At 36.9% G+C, this 22500-nt stretch overlaps 1 protein-coding gene across 24 annotated transcripts in view; it reads right to left on the reverse strand.

Annotated features, from left to right (window-relative positions):
• Positions 1 to 22500, reverse strand: part of LOC106881609 (uncharacterized) — a 254873-nt gene that overhangs the window by 95052 nt on the left and 137321 nt on the right. For all 24 annotated transcript variants that reach the window (XM_089359568.1, XM_089359569.1, XM_089359566.1 and 21 more), the window contains one exon: positions 1381 to 1423. In XM_089359568.1, the coding sequence (XP_089215694.1) occupies positions 1381 to 1423 (43 nt within the window). The remainder of the gene's footprint in view (positions 1 to 1380; positions 1424 to 22500) is intronic.

The following is a 22500-nucleotide window of genomic DNA, read 5'->3' on the forward strand; positions in this document are numbered from 1 at the left end:
TAAAGAGTAAATTTATTCAATAAAATTGCCATTGGCTTCAACCACAGCCTCCAGATGAATTCAGTATCTCCTGCAACTCTTCTGGATGGTCTCCTTGATTAAGTTGGTGAATGCTGCCATAATCCTTGCCAGTCTCTTGTGCAACTGCACCCCACAAATAATAATCAAGGGGGTTGCAGTCTGGGGAGTTAGGTTGCCAGATGTTACGGGTGATGTGGTTGCAGAAATTGTCTGACAGTCATGACTGGGTTCTCCTGCTTGTGTGGCATGGTGCAGAGTCCTATTGCTAGGCATAGGGTCTTCCAGCAGCCACCCTCTTCACCCAGGGCAGCACTACCTATCTCCTATAGGCACTTGATGTAGGCCTCTGTGTCGAGTCCGAGGCCATGTAGGAAGATGAATGGAGGCATAACATCGCCATCACTAGTGATCACTCCAAACACCATGATGTTGACTGGATGTTTGATTTTTATCACTCTTGGTACATGTTTTGAGGACACAGCATGCCAACAGTTGTTCTGTGTGTGTTCACCATCTGATGCTGGTGAAAATTTTTCGTGTCTGAGAAAAACTAAAGCATGTTCAGTTGGATGGGATACTTGAGTTTGTTCACAAGCTTTATAGTGTGGTCTTTCCTCTTGTCCTTGATGGCTTGGGATAAAAATTGGTTCTTTCTCATCTTGTATGAGGAGTACCAAATGTCTTCATGCACTACCTGCCTGATAAGAAAGTCAGACACTCCCAAGTCTCTGGCAATGGACCTGACTGACTTGGCAGGATCATTGTCACACACGACCTGGATCTCACCAACAAATTCAGGAGTTCTTTTCTTATCAAAACGATAAGAGTGAGTTTTCCGAGCAGCTGTGCCTTCGTAATCACAATTAGACTCCTCCAACTCTTTCTGAATCCTCTGCACTCTCCTCAGATTGACACCCAAACACTCTGAAATGTTCATATTGGAGCTTCTGGCGCGAATGCCAAGCAGTACAGCATGTTGTTTCCAAATTTTTGGCAGAGTGAATTGCATTATGGTGCTGTTTTTCTCACAGTTGGTGACCAACTGACCCCATTATATTATGTAGTTGACAAAATCAAAAACAATGTGCATGCATGAAACTAAAAATATAAAATGGCAACAATTTACCCATCGCACCGTCTATATATATATATATATATATATATATATATATATATATATATACATATATATATATATATATATATATATATATACATACACACAAACAAATATATACCTACATAAAAACCATCTATTTATCTATCTATCTACCTATCTAATTTTTTTCTTTTATAAATGAAATGAAACCAAGAGGTTCACTAACTGTTTTGATATAAAATCAAGAAGATACAACTTACGTTTCTCAATCTTCGATCATTTTCCTCTTTCAAATGAGTTGTCCTGCAAAGAAAAAGGTGAAAGAATTATCTATTATCACCACTCTCATTGACATCTAACCTAATTATTATCCTTTTATGTGTATTTATTTTGCCAGGTTATCCTGGGTTGGAAATGTTTGCAATACAATACTTCTCCATATTGCTTCTACGTTTGGAAGGAGCTTTATTTTACATGTAGCTGCATCTCCCTGCTCCTTGCTTGGATTTCCAATTTCTCAGTAACATCTAATGCAACCCTACATTGAAACTAAGGCCCCAAATTTGTTGGTGGAAGAGTGTAATAAAATTGGAATCAAAACCTAAATAGACCATGTAACCTGGTGTGACCTCTGGCATTCGCCAGTTCCTGTCAAACTGTCCAACCATGCCAGCACGGAAAATGGATGTTAAATGATGATGACGATGAAGGATCCTTTCTACTATAGGCATAAGGCCTGAAAATTTGTGGGGAGGGGCTAGTTGATTACACCAATCCCAGGGCTCAACTTATACTTATTTTATCATCCCCAAAAAGATGAAAGGCTAAGTCGACCTCGTCGGAATTTGAACTCAGAATGTGAAAATGAAGAAATGCTGCTAAGCATTTTTTGGGGAGGGTGGGGGACTAACATTTCTACCTTAATTTTAAAAATATATATATAAGGGAGCCCATTGTATACAGTACTCAGGTGCATTACATTTTGTTGGAAAAGGTTAAGAGAAAAGAAAGAAAGCAGTCATATAGGTAAAGAAAGACAGCAATGAAAAGTTAGAAGTACACTCACAGCACACAGAATAAAACACAAAAAGACAGAAAAATGAATATCAAAAAACTCATTAAGAGGGAAGGGTGCATAGATATGTCAGGAGTAGTATTGACAAATATTGGGAACCATAAAATTTTTGAAGGTTGCAATGTCCTGACAGCTAATAACTGATGTAAGTATTTAATTCCATGCTTTGACAATTCTGAGCATGAAAAAATATTTTCAAAAGTTATGGGTGCTCTGTTGTTTTAAATTTTATAAGCATGTGATGATTAGTAGAGGTAACTGAACCAGTATATGCCTGGTACTTACTTTATAATTCCAGAAGATATCAAAAATAAACTCAGCAAAATTTGAACGCAAAATTTAGACAGCTGAAACAAAACATGGCAAGACAATTAACCCACCATTCTACCATGTCTGCCGACAACCAACTGCCTTCACTGGTAACAAACAACAGCTGCAATTTTCAGTTCCTAATGAATACATAAACTGCCCTCTTGTGAGGGCAATACAAACCAGAAGATAAGGAGGAAGATGTGGGATGGATCTCCAAACACAAAACTAATAGCATTTCAGAACTTTTAGAAGAGTTTGACAAGTTCAATTGACATGCAGAATGTGGACAAACTTTATTTATTGAAAAAAAAAGAACAATATTTAGACAAGTAAACAAAAATGGAAGTAACAACAATATAAAAATAAAAAGAAATAAAGAAGCATGCACACTCCTTCGATTATACATCATGCCATGGGACACTGGAATTTTCCCCGTAAAATTCTTGAGGCAATCCAAAACACTCGCAACATTACTGCAGATAACAACGCTGAAGAACTGGAACAGCCAGGCATCCTCACAGAGCATTCTCTAATACTTGAGTGAAATGGGAAACTCACACAAAGTGAAAAACCTCCATGCCAGAGGTTTAGGCTTTGAATGTCTCAAATGCCACAGGTTGAAAAATGTAAATTACTGATAAATTTTAGTGACTTATACTTGATTTAATTAACTTTTGCTAAAGCACACCCCTACCAGTTTCCTCAAATTTCAGATGTTACCTTACAATAACAATACAATCGGTTGTATGATAGCTCTAGTTACTCAGGTGAAAGATTAGAAGTCAACAATTACATTGTCCTAAAAGTCAAAATGTTGGGTTCACAGTCATAAAGTTGTGGGTTAAATTCTCAGACCAAGCAGCTCCTATTTGTGTTCACTTATCTAAATTGTATTCTGTATCTCATCTGAACTTATCAGTCTCTTCTACAACCTTTGAAATGCTGTTGGTTTTGCATTTGGGGATCCATCCAATATCTTGTTACTCTATCTCCTGGCATGTGTTTAGCTCATGAGGAAGCAGTTTACGTACTCTTTATTATATCCTAAAACAAGGCATTTCATTTCATATTGTTCCAGTAAACTCAATTGAAAATGACTATCAGTGGTACCTGGGCATTAACCTTGTAGTGGGACTAGCATTACATTCAAGAGAGAGCCTTCTGCAAATGTCTTGGAAATCTAGATGAGCTTCAGCCTCACATGTCTGTAAGCTTGAAGACTTTTACAACAACTAGGCGTATGTTCTGCAGGTAAAATCAGGGACATAAAATGAAACCTTAGTAACACCTCACTTAAGCTAAGCACAGAAACATAAAAAAACATCACCTTATGCTCCAAAGGACTTTTAAGAGCCACCTGGTCAGCAGACAATATAAATACCTAACCCCTGGATAGTAGTAATATCTGTTGAGAAATAGGGGACTATCATCTCAAATTTCTAGATGAATGAAATTGAGGTACATAAAATCAGAAGTATTTAATTCAATGCATTATCTTCATTTGAACTGAAAATCTAAGAACTGCCAGTCACTATATCACCATATCCACTCAGCCATACAACCTCTGCCAACACACACTGGAATATAAGAATACATATTGACTTAAATAACAATAACAGCAACAAAGTGGGAGACGCATTCGAATGTTCTAGACTGACAAGATTTCTCTCGTAACTGGAAGTTTATCAGGTTTTGCTTATTTTTCAAGTTAAATACCATTTATTGTATTATTTCTTTTTCTTTCTTCTTTTCAAAAAAAAAAATAAGGTGTCTGTCTACGTGTTGCGTAGATATATGCATATATGTGAAAGTTGTAAGATTGTGTGTATATGTGTGTGCAAGGTGTAGGTTGTAAGGCGATGCAAAAAGCATATCTTCATATCACAAGACTGTACATATATCAATGCATACGAACCCACTCAGACATGCTTGCATAAATACACACATTCTTATCTATCTATACACACACACATGTATGTATACAGATGTGTGTGTGTCTGCATATGTTAGCGTGTTTGTGTAAGAATGTTAATGACATTGTACTAAGAAATTTTGAACCTAAAAACCAAAAGACAGTCAACACAATTCATTTTGAATGTGTGTGTGTGTGTGTTTTATATTGAACAACTGAAAGGAAAGAATTGAGGTTCAGGTGGTAAAAGTCATGAGAATACTTTGATTGGAATGTCTTCCAGTTCCCTAGGGAAGTAGACAAGGAAAATATCCCATAACAAGACATTTTATTGCATACTGATGACGATAATGGCAAAGGGGGCAATTAATTCTTACATTTTATAGAAAATATTTCTGAATGTTTATGTAATTTTAAAATGTACTATCTACCTAACTATATCTAGATATGTCAATATAACTATATCTTTGTGTATGTATATGTTTATAAAGCTATTCATCCATGAAAGTGTTTATAACTGTGTGTGCATGGGTGTGTGTGTATATAAATACATATATATATACATATATATATATATATATATATATATATATATATATATATATATATATATATAGAGAGAGAGAGAGAGAGAGAGAGAGAGAGAGAGAGAGAGAGAGAGAGAGAGAGAGAGATAGAGAGAGGGAGAGAGAGAGAGAGAAGGAGGGAGAGAGAAAGAGAAAGAGTGAAAGTGGAAGAGAGAGAGAGAGAAGACAGATAGATAGTTATACTACATGTACATAAACTCACGTTTGTGTAAAAAATTTACTGTATATACACATACTTGTGTAGAAACACACACACACACACACACACACTTGGTTGACTCACCTGAGAAACAAATAAGACTGTGTGTGTGTGGATATATATATATATATATATATATATATATATATATATATATAAAAGTATGCCTGGTATGTGTGTATATTTGTGTCTATGCATGACTGTTGCTATGTTTTCAGTGTATACCTATATCACAAAACAGATGTGACTGGTATTATGTACACAGAAAAATGTACATAATCATTACAAAAATAATTTATAACTCATCAAAGCTTTACAGCATAATAAAAAAAAAATTAGCAACATTAAAAAACAACTGGGTGGCGGGACAATAAATTTATAAGTTCTTTGTTAAGGTTTTTTTTTCCCATAGAGAACATTAATTTTCGAATATTGATGCAAAGACACAAAAGTTGGGAGAGGGAAGAAACAACTGTATCGACCCCATTAGTTGACAAGTATTAACCTAAGAAGGAAGATATTATTATTATTATTTTTATTCGAAGGTAGAATCGTTAGCACGCTGGGCAAAATGCATAGCAGTATTTCACCTGATGCTACATTCTGAGTTCAAATCCCACCGAGGTCGACTTTACCTTTCACCCTTTCAGGGTTACTGGGGCTGATGTAATAGACTCATCCGCTCCCCAAAAATTGCTGCACTTGTGGCAACTTTTGAAATCGTCGTCGTCGTCGTCATCATCATCATCATCTGAAGGCAGTGAATTGGCAGAATTGTTAACACGCTGGGAGAATTACTCAGCAGTATTTTGTCTGTCTTCATGTTCTGAGTTCAAATGCTACCAGGCTTGACTTTGTCTTTCATCCTTTCAGAGTTGATAAAATAAGTACCAGTTGAGTACTGGGATCAATGTGATTGACTTACCCTCTCCCTGCAAACTTCAGACATTGTGTCTTTAGTAGAAAGGCTGATTATTATTATTATTATCATTATTCTTATTATTATTAATATTTTTATTATTTCATTCAGATATGGAATATTTTATAGAAATATTAAACTGATGTAGTAATGGTGGATATTGTCATCCTTTGAAATTTCAGGCAAAATATGTGCGATGATTTGATATTTCTTTTCAAAAGTTTAAGTGAAATCACATAAGGAACTGTAGAGCTCTGGATTAAAGAGCTTGCATTTCAAACCTCAGTTTTTGAGTTCAAATCCTGCCAGGGTTAACTTTTCTTTTCTCTGGTTTGATAAATCAAGACTAGTCCCAAAACACTATTAATTCTGTTGACTACATAGGCGTAGGAGTGGCTGCGTGGTAAGTAGCTTGCTTACGAACCACATGGTTCCGGGTTCAGTCCCATTGTGTGGCATCTTGGGCATACCAGCGCAATCGTCTCTCTTGCACACCACAACTGATGCTTCTTAGGTTCGACTTTTCTCTCAAGGTACTTACACTCCCTCCCCCATCACTGTGTGCTCTTCTACTCTCTCCATAACCACCTTCTCACAACTATACATCCGTTCCTCTCATCATATTTCTCTCCCCTCTCTCATCACCCACATCTAGAATTACTGTAGCCTCTCTCTTCTGTTTCCTTTAACTTATAGGGGCCACTTTAGAGCCTCAGTCTTGTAAGTTGCAAGGTGCCTCACTCACAGGCGCTAATGCCATGAAAACAAAACTCTCATACATTATGTAAAGCAGCTGCCTTTAGGAAGGGCATCCAGCCATATAAGCCATGCCAAAGCAGACCTTGGGGTATGATATGGTCCTCTGACTTGAATTTGTCCAACTAACGTCTGCATGAAAGGAGGACATTGAAAAGGAGGAGAGAAGAGAAGGAGAGGAAGAAGATGAGAAGGATCTAGGTTGTTTTATATGGATACTTAATTATTTAATTGACACCAATATTTGACTGGTACTGATTTTATTGATCTCAGAAGTATAAAAAGCAAAGTTTTAGTATTTTATTATAATTTCATTCACATTTAGGATGTTTTATAGGAACATTAAATTGACCCCCCAGTACTTGACTGGTACTTTGTTTCATTGATCACCAAAAATGAAAGGCAAAGTTAACTTAGGCAGGTTTTCAAACTGTAAATGTAAAGGAATTCAAGAAAATTCTGGAAGGTGTTTGATTTGCTGCTCTACTGTATCTGTCAATATACTACAACCTAACATACATCTTAAACAATTCAGCTGTTCACACCAGATGAAATGAAAGTATTTTTCCTGGGTTTTTTTTTTTTTTTTCAAGGTTCAAACAAAACTTGTCTGATCGTACCAACATGAAACAAATTCACAGGACATATTTTTTAAAAAATGTTTTTGAGATCTTACAAAAATTTAGGTTACACAATTGATATACTTATAAAAGCACAGTGGTATCATCAACCACCACCACCACCACCATCACCGATTTAAATATAGTACTGGAGGCAATAAGAAAAGTGTTTAAGACTGGCTGTCCATGAGAACACCTTATACATTGATGACCTAGTTCTCACAGCTGAACTATTGAAGGTTTAGAGGAGAATTTTCAAACATGGAAGTGAAGCCAGAAATTGACAAGTCTGAAAGTAAATCAAGCAAAGACAAGAGTTTTAGTTTGCAAGAAAAGAAAGGTTGCTACTGCCATCTTGAAAGTGACCATATTCAAAATTCAAAAAAGGGAGAAGGTAGGAATTCCATACAGTGCACTCAATGTAAACTCTGGGTGCACAAGTGATGCAATGAGAACACAAACAGGCTGACAGAAAAGGACTTTGTATGAACCAGGTGTGCCAAACTAATTGATGATGATGATGACAAAGAATAGCCAACATTTTTTGCTGGTATTTACTAGAGCATGACAAATATTTTGTTATTCAATGCACACACTTTTCCCCAATACCTTGATGATGACACTAGGGGGCTCAACGGAATGTTAGGTAACTGTCCAATTATGTAATCCTGTGCTCATCAGAGGTGACTGCTATAGAATGAAATATGGCAACTGTGCTCTCTCTCTCTCTATATATATATATGTATATAGGTGATTGGAAAAATGAAAGAAAGAGGCGCTCAGCACATTTAGTAGGAGTTACATATATTATTATTTAAAACAATTTGATTCAGCTCCATGCATCTTAAAGTTTTGTAGGCTTCTTACAGAAACCTAGCTCACTGGGGTCAGTTAACTGATCCAAATGAGCTAAGTTTCTGTAAGAAGCCTACAAAATTTTAAGATGCATGGGACCAAATCAAACTGTTTTTAACAATAATAATATACATATATATAATATAATATCAAGAAATCAAGAATTTATATTGCATGGTATTTAATACACCATTATTTGTTTTTGTTGTTCCAACACAAGCCACTGTATTTAAACCAAAATGATCTAAGTAGATAACTTTGGTTTAAATTTTATATATACATATAATTTTTCACACATACTTACTGTTTATCTCTCAATCATTCTCTCCTCACTCCGTTGTACCACTTACTGGTACAGGACTCACCTGCTTTCTATATGACATGCACCATCCTTGTCACTAACCCAACAACTCAGCTCATCACCTATGAGTAGGTAGATCCACTGGACCACTTGTACCCTATCCATGCTGCCTTTACCCTCCCCTTCTGTACTACCTATCATCATCCCCACCTCATTCTGTCTGAAAGCATATTTTTATTCTGTTTCTCCCAAGTACCCTGGACCTTGGTTATATCTCTGTCCTGTGGACTATATAGACTTCTGTCTCCTCCCTGCCATTTCAGTTTTATTGCTTTCAATATTTGTACCAATCTCAGAACACAGAGTACTCCTATTGCTCATCCCACTGTAACATATCTCTCTCATCACCACCTTTCAGGCCTAAATCACTCCTGCTTTCCACTCTGTAAAGAAGCTACTGGGCAAGAAGAAGCATTAGGTTCTGACTCCCATTAGTTGTGATAAGGACATGGCTACCACTCTAGTATTGGTATCACAAATACATCCAGCACACTTTGTAAAGCATAAGTTTGTGCAGTTCCTTTAGCCATGATGAGGACATAACATTTCCCTAGTATGGGTGGCATGAAAAAAAAAAACAGAAAGCATCCAGCACACTGGCAAGTGGATGGTATTGGGAAGGGTGACTAGCTGTAGAAACCAAGCCAAAATGGAATGCAAGCAAGATAACTGCATTCTTTGGCCCATGTATGTTACCAGATCTATCCTACCTATGCCAACATGGACAGCAGACATAAAACGACGATGACAACGGTGATATCTATGTATTTCAGTTTTGATATAAACAAAACTACAACAACAACACCATTTCCACCAATAACAACAAAGACAGATGTTATACAATACATTTTATCAGTTCTGGTCCATTGCTCAGATGAGTAAGTGGTTATTGTTAGTTGAAAATATGTGGTTAATTTTAGCACACAACTGCCTGGCTGTCTGTTTTTCTGTCAGTCAAAATCTATCTATCCATTTGTCTGCATTTTTCAAAACAATCTACAGACCTGTATATGTATGTGTGTGTGTATGTAAAACACACACACACACACACAAACACGTGTGCGCGCGTGTGTGTGTGTGTGTGTGTGTACACTCATGCATGCGTGTATGTGCATGAAATATTTGACTGGTGTCAAATTTAAATTCATAAGGAGGGTTAAAGTTTGGTAAAACTTCACCATTTGATAGAATTAGTATTACTGTCACAGAACAGCCACAGTTTAATGTAAAGCCAGTAAAAGAGAAAAACAAATATCCATTGACTTTTAAGGTAAACCAGTGAGTATTTCAGAGATACTAATGTAACACTCAGACAGGATCAGCTTGACACAGTGTATGACAAGGCACACCCTTTGAACAACAGATAAAAACTATTAGACGAGCTTCTGCACCGTCTGTATTTACTGGACTTTAGACCACATCAGAACACACTTATCTGTGGTAGCATCAAATTCAGGACCTTATGACATAGAGTGAAACAAAGCAGGCCCTTTAATGACAGATACAGTCCATCAGACAAACTTCACTACAGTTTCTGTACATCTGACTTGGGTCTATGTCAGATGATACTTGCCCGAGGTCCCTAGTGGTTGGATCAAGGTCAAGTGGGGGTGGGATCGAAGTCCCTAATGGTGGGATCAAAGTCCCAAGTGATATGATTGAGGTCCCTAGTGGTAGGATCGAGATTCCCAGTGGTGGTATTCAAGTCTCTAGTGGTGTGATCAAGGTCCCCAGTTATGGGATCAACGTCCCTAGTGATGGGATCAAAATCCCTAGTGGTGAAAAGTCCCTAATGATGGAATCAAGGTCCCTAGTGATAGAATCAATAGGATTGAAGTCCCTCATGGTGAGATCAACTTTGGCATCTCATGATTGCAAAATGAACTTCAGTCATCTGCCATGTCTACATCCTATTAGACATACAAACACACACACACACACACACACACGCACACACACACACACGCACACACACACATGCACGCACACACACATACATAGAGGACATGATGACCTCTTGTGGTGGTACCATGATAAAGTGCACCTATTACACTTTGTAAAATGATTGGGGTTAAAAGAGTTGTCTAGTTATAAAAACTACACCAAAAAATAGGTGCAAGCATGGCTGTGAGGTAAGAAGCTTACTTTCCAACCATATAGTTCTGGGGTTCAGCCCCACTGCATGGCACCTTGGGCAAGTGTCTTCTACTGTAGCCTCAGGCTGACCAAAGCCTTGTGAGTGGATTTGGTAGACGGAAACTAAAAGAAGCTCGTCATATATATATATATATATATATATATGTGTGTGTGTGTGTGTGTGAGAAAGTTGGTATGTGAAAGCACGTGGTTGGATGTATAAAAGATAATAAGAGTGAAAAAACTACAGAAGGCTTGTGTTAAATGGTTAAAGTATATATTTAAATTATGTCAGAAAAATTTTATAACATTTTTCTGACATAATTTAAATATATACTTTAACCATGTAACACAAGCCTTCTGTAGTTTTTTCACTCTTATTATCTTTTTATATATATATATATATATATATATATATATATATATATATATATTTATGTGTGTATGTGTCTTTGTGTCTGTGTTTATCCCCCCCATCATTGCTTGACAACTGATGTTGGTATGTTTACATCCCTGTAACTTTGCAGTTCAGCAAAAGACACTGATAGAATGAGTACTACGCTTACAAATAATAAGCCCTGGGGTTAATTTAAAGGGGTTTGATGATAATGACAATGTTGATGATCATGTGTGTGTGTGAGTGCCTGTGTACACACACACACACACAGATATATATTTTTATTTATACACCTTAATATCTACCAACATAAATACATATAAATATGCACACACCAATACATTCCTGTGCATTCAACATGTGGCATAAAAATTAAGTAAACGGCAAAGTGTATGTTTTTGTGTGTGTGCATGTGTGTATGCACATGTACATGTGCATTGGGTGAACTTCATGCAATTTTCCTCAACTATTGCAGCTAATACTGAACATGAGAGAGAGAAAATTAACCAAGTCCTGAATCGGATTTACACTGTTTTGTGTTTGAGAGATATTTATTCAAACAAGTTCACAACAGTGAAAAAAGTGTGTGTGTGTGTGGGGGGGGGTATCTACATATGCATACCTCATAAACACATCTATTATATACTCAGACATTTAACAATAATCAAGTTTTCAACAATCCAAAAGCATTATCATCACAACCATTCTACAAATACATTAAATACACACATGCTTCTGTCTTAAAAAAAAAAAGATCTTATCTAAGATGACAGCTGACAGTGTAATGTGACATACATGGCGTTTGAACAAAAAAGAAATGAGAAAAGAAGATAGTCATCATTAGAATGCTTTTGATCATGGACTGACCTGGGGTTAAAAAGTAACAACTAATATTAGTAAGGACACTGTAAAGATACTTTTGTAAAGCAGAAGGGGATAGAGTGGTGGGCTAAATATAAGTCAGTTACTAACATGGGTGAACTATTTATATGACTTTTCTAGTGAACCAGGAGAGGAATGACATCCAGTGACAACCTTCCAGTTATGGGGTCATAACACAATGATATTTATAAATATTTCACATTGGGAAAATTAAATGAGATTAAAAGACAGAGCATTACAGAGAGGTGGAGCAAAGGGTTAAAGGGAGTACAGGATAAAGATCTCCTTTGGTCATGAATGACCATGGGATTGCATCTAGAAAGTTACCCTCCAAAGCACAAGTCCAAGCAAAGTTGTTTATGGAAGACTAACAGTCGCCCATGCATATCAGCCTCCCCTCTCCACACCGTGGAAGTTATCCAAGGGAAAGGCAGAGGTCTATACAGCTTGGCACCCGTGACATTGCAACTCATTTCTACAGCTGAGTGAACTGTAGCGACATGAAATAAAGTGTTTTGCTCAAGAACATAACACACAGCCTGGTCCAGGGATTGAACTCACTACCTCATGATTGTGAGCCTGATGCTGATCAATTTTATATTATACCTGCTGCTTACAATGGAAACTATATCTCCCTGCAGTACTGCAGAAATTCAGCAGGAACCTCTGCATAGTTAGGGTTACACCTACTAGAAATAGCAGCCAAATTTCCATCAAATTCCATTGTCCCACTTTAGAAATATAGAACACATTAGATAATGTAGCACTCATTACACTATATAAAAAAAGGTAAACACAGGATGATCATGGCTGGAAGGTATTTGGTCATAGGTCCACTGGATCAGAGCTGACCTGGAGTTAAGCAACACCAATCTGAGCCTCATTCAAATTCCTAAAAATATCAGCAAAACATACCTACAATCTTAATATGTTGTTGTTGGCACTCCGTCGCTTACAACGTCGAGGGTTCCAGTTGATCCAATCAACAGAACAGCCTGCTTGTGAAATTAACGTGCAAGTGGCTGAGCACTCCACAGACACGTGTACCCTTAACGTAGTTCTCGGGGATATTCAGCCTGACACAGTGGGACAAGGCTGGCCCTTTGAATTATAGGCACAACAGAAACAGGAAGTAAGAGTGAGAGAAAGTTGTGGTGAAAGAGTACAGCAGGGTTTGCCACCATCCCCTGCCGGAGCCTCGTGGAGCTTTAGGTGTTTTCGCTCAATAAACACTCACAACGCCCGGTCTAGGAATCGAAACTGCGATCCTATAACCACGTGTCCGCTGCCCTAACCACTAGGCCATTGCGCCTTCACAATCTTAATATAGGAAAGAAACATTTAACATAGACTAATATACACTAAAAGATGAGATGGTCAAAGCTGGAATACTATGGATTATAGATTTGCTTCATGAAGCTGGCCCTCACCTAAACTACACCACTAACAGCAACAACATCTTAGATCCTAGTAGATTGTCATCCAGAGTACAGTAACTTAGTTACAAACACAATATAGGATTGTCAATAGGTATGTCGTGTCTACCTTGAATCTAGTTATCTGATACCTTACACACTTGACCATCTGCATTAGATATATAACTTCAATGTTAGTCAGTATAGTAATATAGGTTGCAGTCATGTATTATGTCCAAAATCTGTAAGTTAACCTAGGTGCAGCACATAACATTCTGCGGTTTGCACTTCTGGCACATTCCTCAGGTGTAATAATGAATTCTAAAATATGCACAATGCCTAACAATGAACTCTAAAATAGAGACAGTGGAGTAATCAATCATGTCAAGCCAAATACTTGACTAGTATGTTGTTTTTATTGAAAAAAATGAAAGGTCAAGTTGAACCTTGGCAGGATTGGAACTCATACCATAATGAGATGTAACTAGATAACACAAGGCAATTTGTCAGCAGCTTTATGAAACCTACTGAGCCACTCTTCAGATGTCAGCATGTAAAGCGTAAATGTCTCTTAATCCTTTGAACTCATGAGTATACTTTAGCAAGGTTGAATTCATTTGACTATACCCATAGAAGATACAGAAGTGAATGGACACATGGTTTTATGTGTTTGACTGAAAATAACAATGTTTCTACCAATTAGTGAGTTGTAAATACAAAATCCTGCTACTGCCTGCTTTTGCATCTTTCAGGAATAATAATCAAATAATATTATCCCTATTACAAAGTATACTTGCAGCATCAAAGGGTTAAGTCCTGGACAGAAGAAGGACAAGAGTGTTTTCAAGGGTCAGTTGCATTATCTACATTACCTCACTTCTCTCATGTAGTAATCTGGTAGAGTCATCAGAACAGAGGACAAAATGCCTTGTAGTGTTTGTTCCAATTTTCTATGGTGAGAAGCTGAGATACATAGATGTTAACCAGAGGAGATATTTGGGGAAAAAGCTAGATGAGGTCAGAAATCAGAAGACTTTAAACTACCGAGTAATGCAAAGACATGATATGGTTCAGACAAATCTAACCCATGCCAACACAGAAAACAAAAATTAAGATACTAAAATGGTGGTAGTGGTAGTTGTAACACTGACGAAGGTTAAGGTGACCTGCGTAGGACTTTAACACAGAACCACGAAAACACATGACGATAACAAAAAAGTAGACTTCCTACGTAAAAAAAAAAAAAAGTACCAATCCCATCTTCCATAATCTTACTATGTTTGCACCAAATACCACCTTGATCCACACAAGAGAGCAATAAATTCTTTAACTCTGCCTTCATCAAAATTCCAACATTGTCTTTTTTTCTTCTTTCCATTCCTCCTCAAGACTTCTCGATGAATCACAATAAACTTCCACACAAACATGAAATCCCTCTACTCCTCTCTCTCTCTCTCTCTCTCTCTCACACACACACACACACACACTCTCTTGCACACATACAAACATATGTACACACATAGAAGACAACCTAGGCAGACAGGTTTTAAAAACAAAACGAAATCTATGATAATATTTACACTGACACTTAACATTCCTGTTTAACTTGCATTTCACATCCTCCACTGGTTTGTAACTGACCTTCAAGGCAGAACTGGGCGGGTGCAGTGACTGGAGGATGGGTGGGAGTCACTATACTATGTCATCATTAAGATCCACCCCACAACCCCTCATTATAAAATAACAACCAGAGGCTAAACCAAATGTGTCTGTGTGTCTTGCAAGTAAATAGGAAACAACTGGAGAAGACAGAGCTGACTGATCTTTTTTTTTCTATCTCTATTAGGGTGGGACTAGAAAGGATTGGTGGGGAATTCCAGGGCAAGGTGTGAACTATAAAGTCACTCCAGAACCCTATAAACCTATTCTAGAGAGTCAACAAGGGTAACATCTATGTAGTTGCTTCACCTTTTAGAAATAGCAACCAAATCTCCTTCAAATCACACCCTACCCACTTGGGGGGAAAAAAAAAGCCATTATGGATGGAATTCCTTTTATCACAGATATGTTCACTCAAGGTTGACTTGAATCTAAACAACAATGATTGTAAAGTACTTTACAAAACCAATGCAAGAGCTGTACCTTGTAGAAATAGGAGTCGAATCACTCTCAAATCACACACTACTGGCTTAGAAAAAGAGTAAGGACACTTAAATAAGGTAGGTACACTACATCAGAGGAAAAAGATATTATGGTCTTGGCTAGAAGCTAGCTGGATCAGGACTGACCTGAAGTTAGACAGAATTTCCAGAACAATACCTTGTTCTTTAGTCACTGTCAATCATTTTTCATCTACTTCACTGCCAGGAAAGTTACGAACAGCAACAAAATTCATCTTATTTGTCTCTTTTAAGACACAGCATCACTTATGGTTATGACTTTATTAATCTATTGTAGATTGGTGAACTGGTTGAATGGTTAGTAGGTCCGAAAAAACGCTTAGTGGCATTTATTCCAGTTTTATTCATAACTATTCAGTTAATAGATTTAACCTTATCAAATCTACCATCATCAGCACAGAATTTTCACTTTATGCCAGTTTTCAATCTACAACTATTTTCTTTCTCCATATTTGGGAGTATTTTATTTCAGTGCTAAAGATCAACTCCAGAACTCTACCGTTAAATTTGGGCCTTTTCACCCCAATCTCTTTGATGCCTTTCTCAGTTTTTACTTAGTTTGTTATACTAACAGTGATACATCTACTTGATTAATAAGCTCTTGCTTGAGTCAGCAGCAAGAGCTACAAATAGTCATTGAACCCTCTAAATACAGTCAATAGGAGAGAGAGCCATGCCAACTTGAGACAGTGTCAGGATATTGGGAGCTAGCATCAAGTTATTGCGAGATGGTGTCATCCCTGGTTGAGACAACACCAAACCAGTTCAGGTCAATACCAACCCAACTTGAAATAGAACTGTGCTGGCTTAAGATAGTACCATGCTAGATTCAGATGCTATTATACGAGCTTGGGACAATATCACATCAGCCTGGGTCAGTTTTATGTTAGTCTAAGATATTAGTACACAACTTAATGTCAGATGTATGCAATATGAACAACATAAAGGCAGTTTAATATAGTATGATTCCAACTTATTGTAAACAATATCACAGTATATTGCCAACTAACATATGACAAGTCTTACTAATTCATGACAAGATGTTGCTATCTTATGATAGGACATTGTCTTCGTATCACAAGATGGCAATTAACTTGAAGCATTATCATTAAGACATCTTGCTATCTTGTCATAAAATGAAATGATTGTAAGCCATTGCCATTTCATGACATTATTACTTTATTCTCACTGCAACATACCAAGTGTATGACAATGTTACATTCTTCCTTTTATTTAGTTTAACTATTATTACAGAGTGGGTGGTAGTAAATTTTAAACAAGCAAAGAAGGTAGACAAACAGGTTACGAATTACTAAATATCATCATCATCATCATCACCTTCACCACAAGTAGTATTAGTAATAGTAGAGGACAGGATGTATTCCCTATTTTTGTTATTGCAATCTGAAAACCAGTAGTGCATGAAAATGCACCACCTGCTCCATGCTGTGTTGTATTGCTGTATGTACATACACTCTGTCAAACCATAGAAAACAAGGTTAAAAGTCAAGAAGGTAATATAAAAAAATTTTAGAAAGAATGATAAATAAAATTACACAACCAATCACCTCACTGGAAAAAAATGCAATGAAAGAAAAGCAAATGATTAGTTAGGTTTTAAATGGCTAATTCCAGAAATAATTCAACAGGAAGCTTAATATATTGGTGGGAGATGAGGTGATGTGAGATTTTCTTGGTGAAACTGAGATGTTGCATAGGCATTAAAATCCAGTATTGTCTTCAAAAGAAATACCATCTATTCTCAAACACTTCTGTTTCTGAGAAGACACTAAAAACACAAATTACAGAAGCAGTGGTGGAGGTCATAGAACCATACAGGAGAATCGATTATCATAATGATAATAATAATAATGGTTTCAAATTTTGGCACAAGGCCAACAATACTGATTACATTGACTCGAGCACTTCACTAGTACTTACACCCAGAACTGCAGCTTAGTCAAAGAAATGAACTGTGCAAAAATACATGCCACGTAAATGACAACTGCACTTTTGCACTGCTGTCATTATTAAGGAATCTCTAGGGTTCTGTCTGCTTCAATGTGAATCTGTGTATCATCAGCCATGTCATTCCATGATCCTCCAAGAGTTGGCATCCCTTCTAGTAGTTGAAAGAGCATATGCTCTAATTTGGTCAGCTATTTTTTGGTACAATGCATGCTAGTTAGATGACAATATAGCACTCAAACAGTGTAGAGGTTAAAGATTAAATGGACTACTTCTATCCAGCCTTTCAGAGACAGCTTTCTCTCAACTCATTTCCAAGTACGACTGGCCACCCTCCTCATGATCTCATCCCAGATTTTCATCGTATATTTTTTCACTTGATTGTCCAGTCTGAACCAGACCCAAAACACTTTAACTGGACACTCAGTCCAACTACAAACAGGGCCATCTTAAGAGCATTATAGGCCTCCTGGGCAAAGTAACATAGTGGGGCTCCTACACACACATAGTGGGGCTCATACACCCTACAAGTACACCACAGTATATATACTTTAGCACTGGGCTCCTAGATCCATGGTAGCCCCAGACGACTACCCAGTGTACTTAAGATGGCTCTGGCTAAAGATGTCACCATCCCACATAGACTTGCCACTCCAGACATTGAGTTGCACGCCTACCAACTTGTCCCAGTTAATGCATATTCCTGTTATTCCTTCAGAATGCTAACAACCCCATGATTTCTGATCACAGTGACATTGTCCATGTATACAGACAGGGTTCTCAATACCAACTGCTTGCGAGACTCTACAAATTTATCAATGAAGGATACAGATAATAGATTCAATGTCAGTTCATGATTGATATTCATTTTATCAATACCAGATGAACAAAACCATTATTAGGTTTGCTAGGATTTGAAATGAGAATATTGAGGAGTGAAACTAAATGCTGAAATGCATATAATCTTGCATTCTACCATTTTTGCACTTTCACTCTCTTAACAAGAAGAGTGATAATCATAGGCACAAGATCAAAAATGCTGGGGGGGGGGGGGCAAAAGGGTTAGCCAGTTAAATTGACTGCAGTACTTGATTGGTACTTTATATTATCAATCTCAGAAGAAGGACAAAACGCCAAGTTGACTTTGCTGGGATTTAAACTCAAAATGCAAAGGGTGATAACTAAATACCACAAGGCATTTTGTCCGAAGCTTTAATGATTCAACCAATCCACTATCAACAATAACAGTAATAATAACAATCCTTTCTACTATAGGCACAGGCCTGAAATTTTAGAGGAGAGGGCTAGTCAATAACATTGACTCCAGGACTTGACTTTTACTAATTTTATCGATCCTGAAAAGATGAAAAGTAAAGTTGCCCATGGCAAATTTTAAACTTAGAACATAAAGATGGATGAAATGCCACTAAGCATTTTGCCTGGTGTGCTAACGATTCTGCCAGCTCGCCACCTTAATAATAATAATAATAATAATAATAATCCTTTTTACTGGAAGAATAAGGCCTCAAATTTGAGGGAAAAGATTAAGTCGAATACATCAACTCCAGTGTGTAACTGGTACTTATTTAATTGTCCTTGAAAGGATGAAAGCAAAGTCGACCTTGGTGGAATCTGAACTCAGAACATAGCAGCAGATGAAATACCACTAAGCATTTTGTCCAGCGTGCTAACAATTCTGTCAGCTTTCCGCTTTAATAACAACAACAACAACAACAATAATAATAATAATAATAATAATAGTAATAATAATGAAAGCAAAAATAACTAAAACTAATTATGTATATACTAATTATATTTTTTAATGTTACTCAAACTGGTTTTACAACCCTTGTCTTCGTCTTTCTTACATGCACCTTTCCACCACCTATCTGTAGAACAACAATCTTCATAATACAAAATGATGGGTTGGTCATGTCTGGAACACTTTTGATCATAGATATGCTTGATCAAGACTGACTTGTAGCAACAGAACGACAATATATCATGCATGAACTCGATCTCACACCAACACATACTTCACAAGCCAATAGAGTAGTCTCTACACCAGGTATCTTTTACTTACTTCAGTTATTGAACCGCGGCCATGCTGGAGTACCGGCTTGAAGTGCTTTAAGTTGCATGAATCGAGCCCAGTACTTCTCTTTTTTAAAGCTCAGTACTTATTCTATCAGACTGTTGCTGAACTGCTATGTTACGGGAACATAAACACACCAACACTGGTTGTTAAGTGGCAGTGAGAGAACAGACACAAACACAACACACACACACACACACACACACACACACACACACACACACACACACACACAACAAGCTTCTTTCAGTTTCCAACTACCAAATCCAATCACAAGGATTTGGCCGGCCCAAAGCTATAGTAGAATACACTTACTCAAAGTTCCACATGGTGGGACTGAACCCAGAACCATTAAGTTGGGAAGCAAGCTTCTTACCACCAACTGTTTTTGAGAAGTGAGCTGCATTGAGAAGTGAGCTGCATTGAGAAGTGGCTCATCAGGTGAGCTGCACTACGAAAAAAATTCAAGGTAATTTTTCATTAGGCATGCCATTCAGAAAGTGTCAGGGGGCTGTATGCACCCCATGAGCCACAGTTTGTCCATGAGTGCTCTACTCAGTTGCTCCAACTGCTAGAGACAATAGCCAAACTACTGTCAAGCCATACATGATTTTGTTTTGTTTTTTTAAAGAAAAGAAAGGACACATCAGGCAATGTAGACCATGATATACAAAATGAATAAATAAACAAACAAACAAAATAAAGTAAAACAGTGATTGTCATGGCTAGAATGCTTTTAGTCATAGGTCTGTTTCCTCATAACTGACCTGGGGTTTAACAAATATAAATGTTGTTTTTCCATTTTCCACAAGATTCAAAGACAATTTTACAGGTGTAGGGAAAAATGGATACTGAGAAGTTGATGCATTTTCCAAACATATTAAGTTAAGAGTAGGTAATGTGGATTCAACCAGAAATTGAAACTATATAGTTTAAAAAAGAACAAGCCTACTGAAAGCTTACCTCTCACCTGATTGAATGACACTTGTGACTAAGGTAGGGGGAGGGGATTATGAATATTGAAATATAGAGGCAAAAAGGGAAAAACATGAACGAAAAATATTAAATAGAATAAGAATAATACTTAAAAATATTTTTCCTTGTGTAAAAACTATCGCCCCGGAATATTTAGCTGGAAGTAGCAATCCCCTATTATTAATATTGTTGAGAGAGAGAGAGGAGAGAGAGAGAGAGAGAGAGCAGAGAGATTGAGAGAGAGAGGAGGAGAGAGAGAGAGAGAGAGAGAGAGAGAGAGAGATGAGAGAGATGAGGAGAGGAGAGAGATGAGAGGAGAGAGAGAGAGAGGAGAGGAGAGAGAGAGAGAGAGAGGAGAGAGAGAGAGAGAGAGAGAGAGAGAGAGAGAGAGAGAGAGAGAGATAGAGAGTAGTACACAAAATGTTTATAATGGTGATTGTTGGTTGACAAACAAAAGTGGTTCCCTATGACTAAAAGCTATGGTATGTCCTAAAACTCAAGTTTAAAAGACATTTATTTATTTATTTATTTATTTATTTATTTAGTTATCTTTCTTCTTTCTTTTTTGACAAGTTTCTCATTAAACAGAGTCAGGTACACATTTCTATGTAGTAAGGCACATAAGACTTATTAAAGATTATTGTTCTTCTTATCATTATTATTGGTCCTGTACCTAAATCAGAAATAATAATAATAATAGTATTCATTAGCACACTGAGTGAAATGCTTAGTGGCATTTTGTCCATCTTCGCATTCTGAGTTCAAATTCTGCAAAGGTCAACTTTGCATTTCATCCTTATGGGGTCGACAAATTAAGCACCAGTAAAACACTGGGGCTAATGTAATTTCAAGCGTCGTGCTTATAGTAGAAAGAATTATTATTATTATTATTATTTTTATTAAGGTGATGAGCTGGCAGAATCATTAGCATGTCAGGCAAAATGCTTAGCGACATTTTGTTTTATTTTACACTCTGAGTTCAAATTCCAATGAAGTCAGCTTTGACTTTCATCCTTTTGGGGTTGATAAAATAAGTACCAGTTGAGAACTGGGGTCAATGCAATCAACTTATCCCCTCCCCAAAATTGCTAGCCTTCTGCCAAAATTTAAAATCATCATCATTATTATTATTATTATTAATAATTTGAACTCAGAATGTAGCAACAGGTGAAATACCGCTAAGCATTTCGTCCAGAGTGCAGTATTTTGCCAGTCACTATGTTCTGAATTTGAACTCAGAACATAGTGACAAGTGAAATACCACACACTAGATGAAATGCTTTGTGCCAAAGTCTGAAATCATCGCCATCATCATCATTATTACTATGATGGCTACTGATATAAAACCATATGGCAATGACATGGCAATGACAACCTCTTTGCTTCAAAAATTAATTGCACATATTGAATTCCCTTATCTATTGTATCCTTGTAATGCTGTTCAAGTCTATAGAATTTGTGCAGGTTAAGGCTTTTTATAAAGTGAGTACTTCAGTGTCTCTTTTTCACCTCTTTTACAATTGAGACAGCACATATAAATAAATTTTCAACTAATGACTGATTATAGAAAGATTATTCTGAAAATACGTAGAGTGTCATCTAAAAATTCCATTGCAAAACCAAAAGCAAGCATGCAAATATATTACAAAGTCAATAAAAGTCATTTAGTAATATATCACAAAGATAATACTTGTCATACAGAGATACTACCAAATAATAGAAATTTTCAAAATGTA

Source organism: Octopus bimaculoides, chromosome 11 (genome assembly GCF_046866305.1).
Source record: "Octopus bimaculoides isolate indiv1 chromosome 11, ASM4686630v1, whole genome shotgun sequence".
Lineage (NCBI taxonomy): Eukaryota > Metazoa > Mollusca > Cephalopoda > Octopoda > Octopodidae > Octopus > Octopus bimaculoides.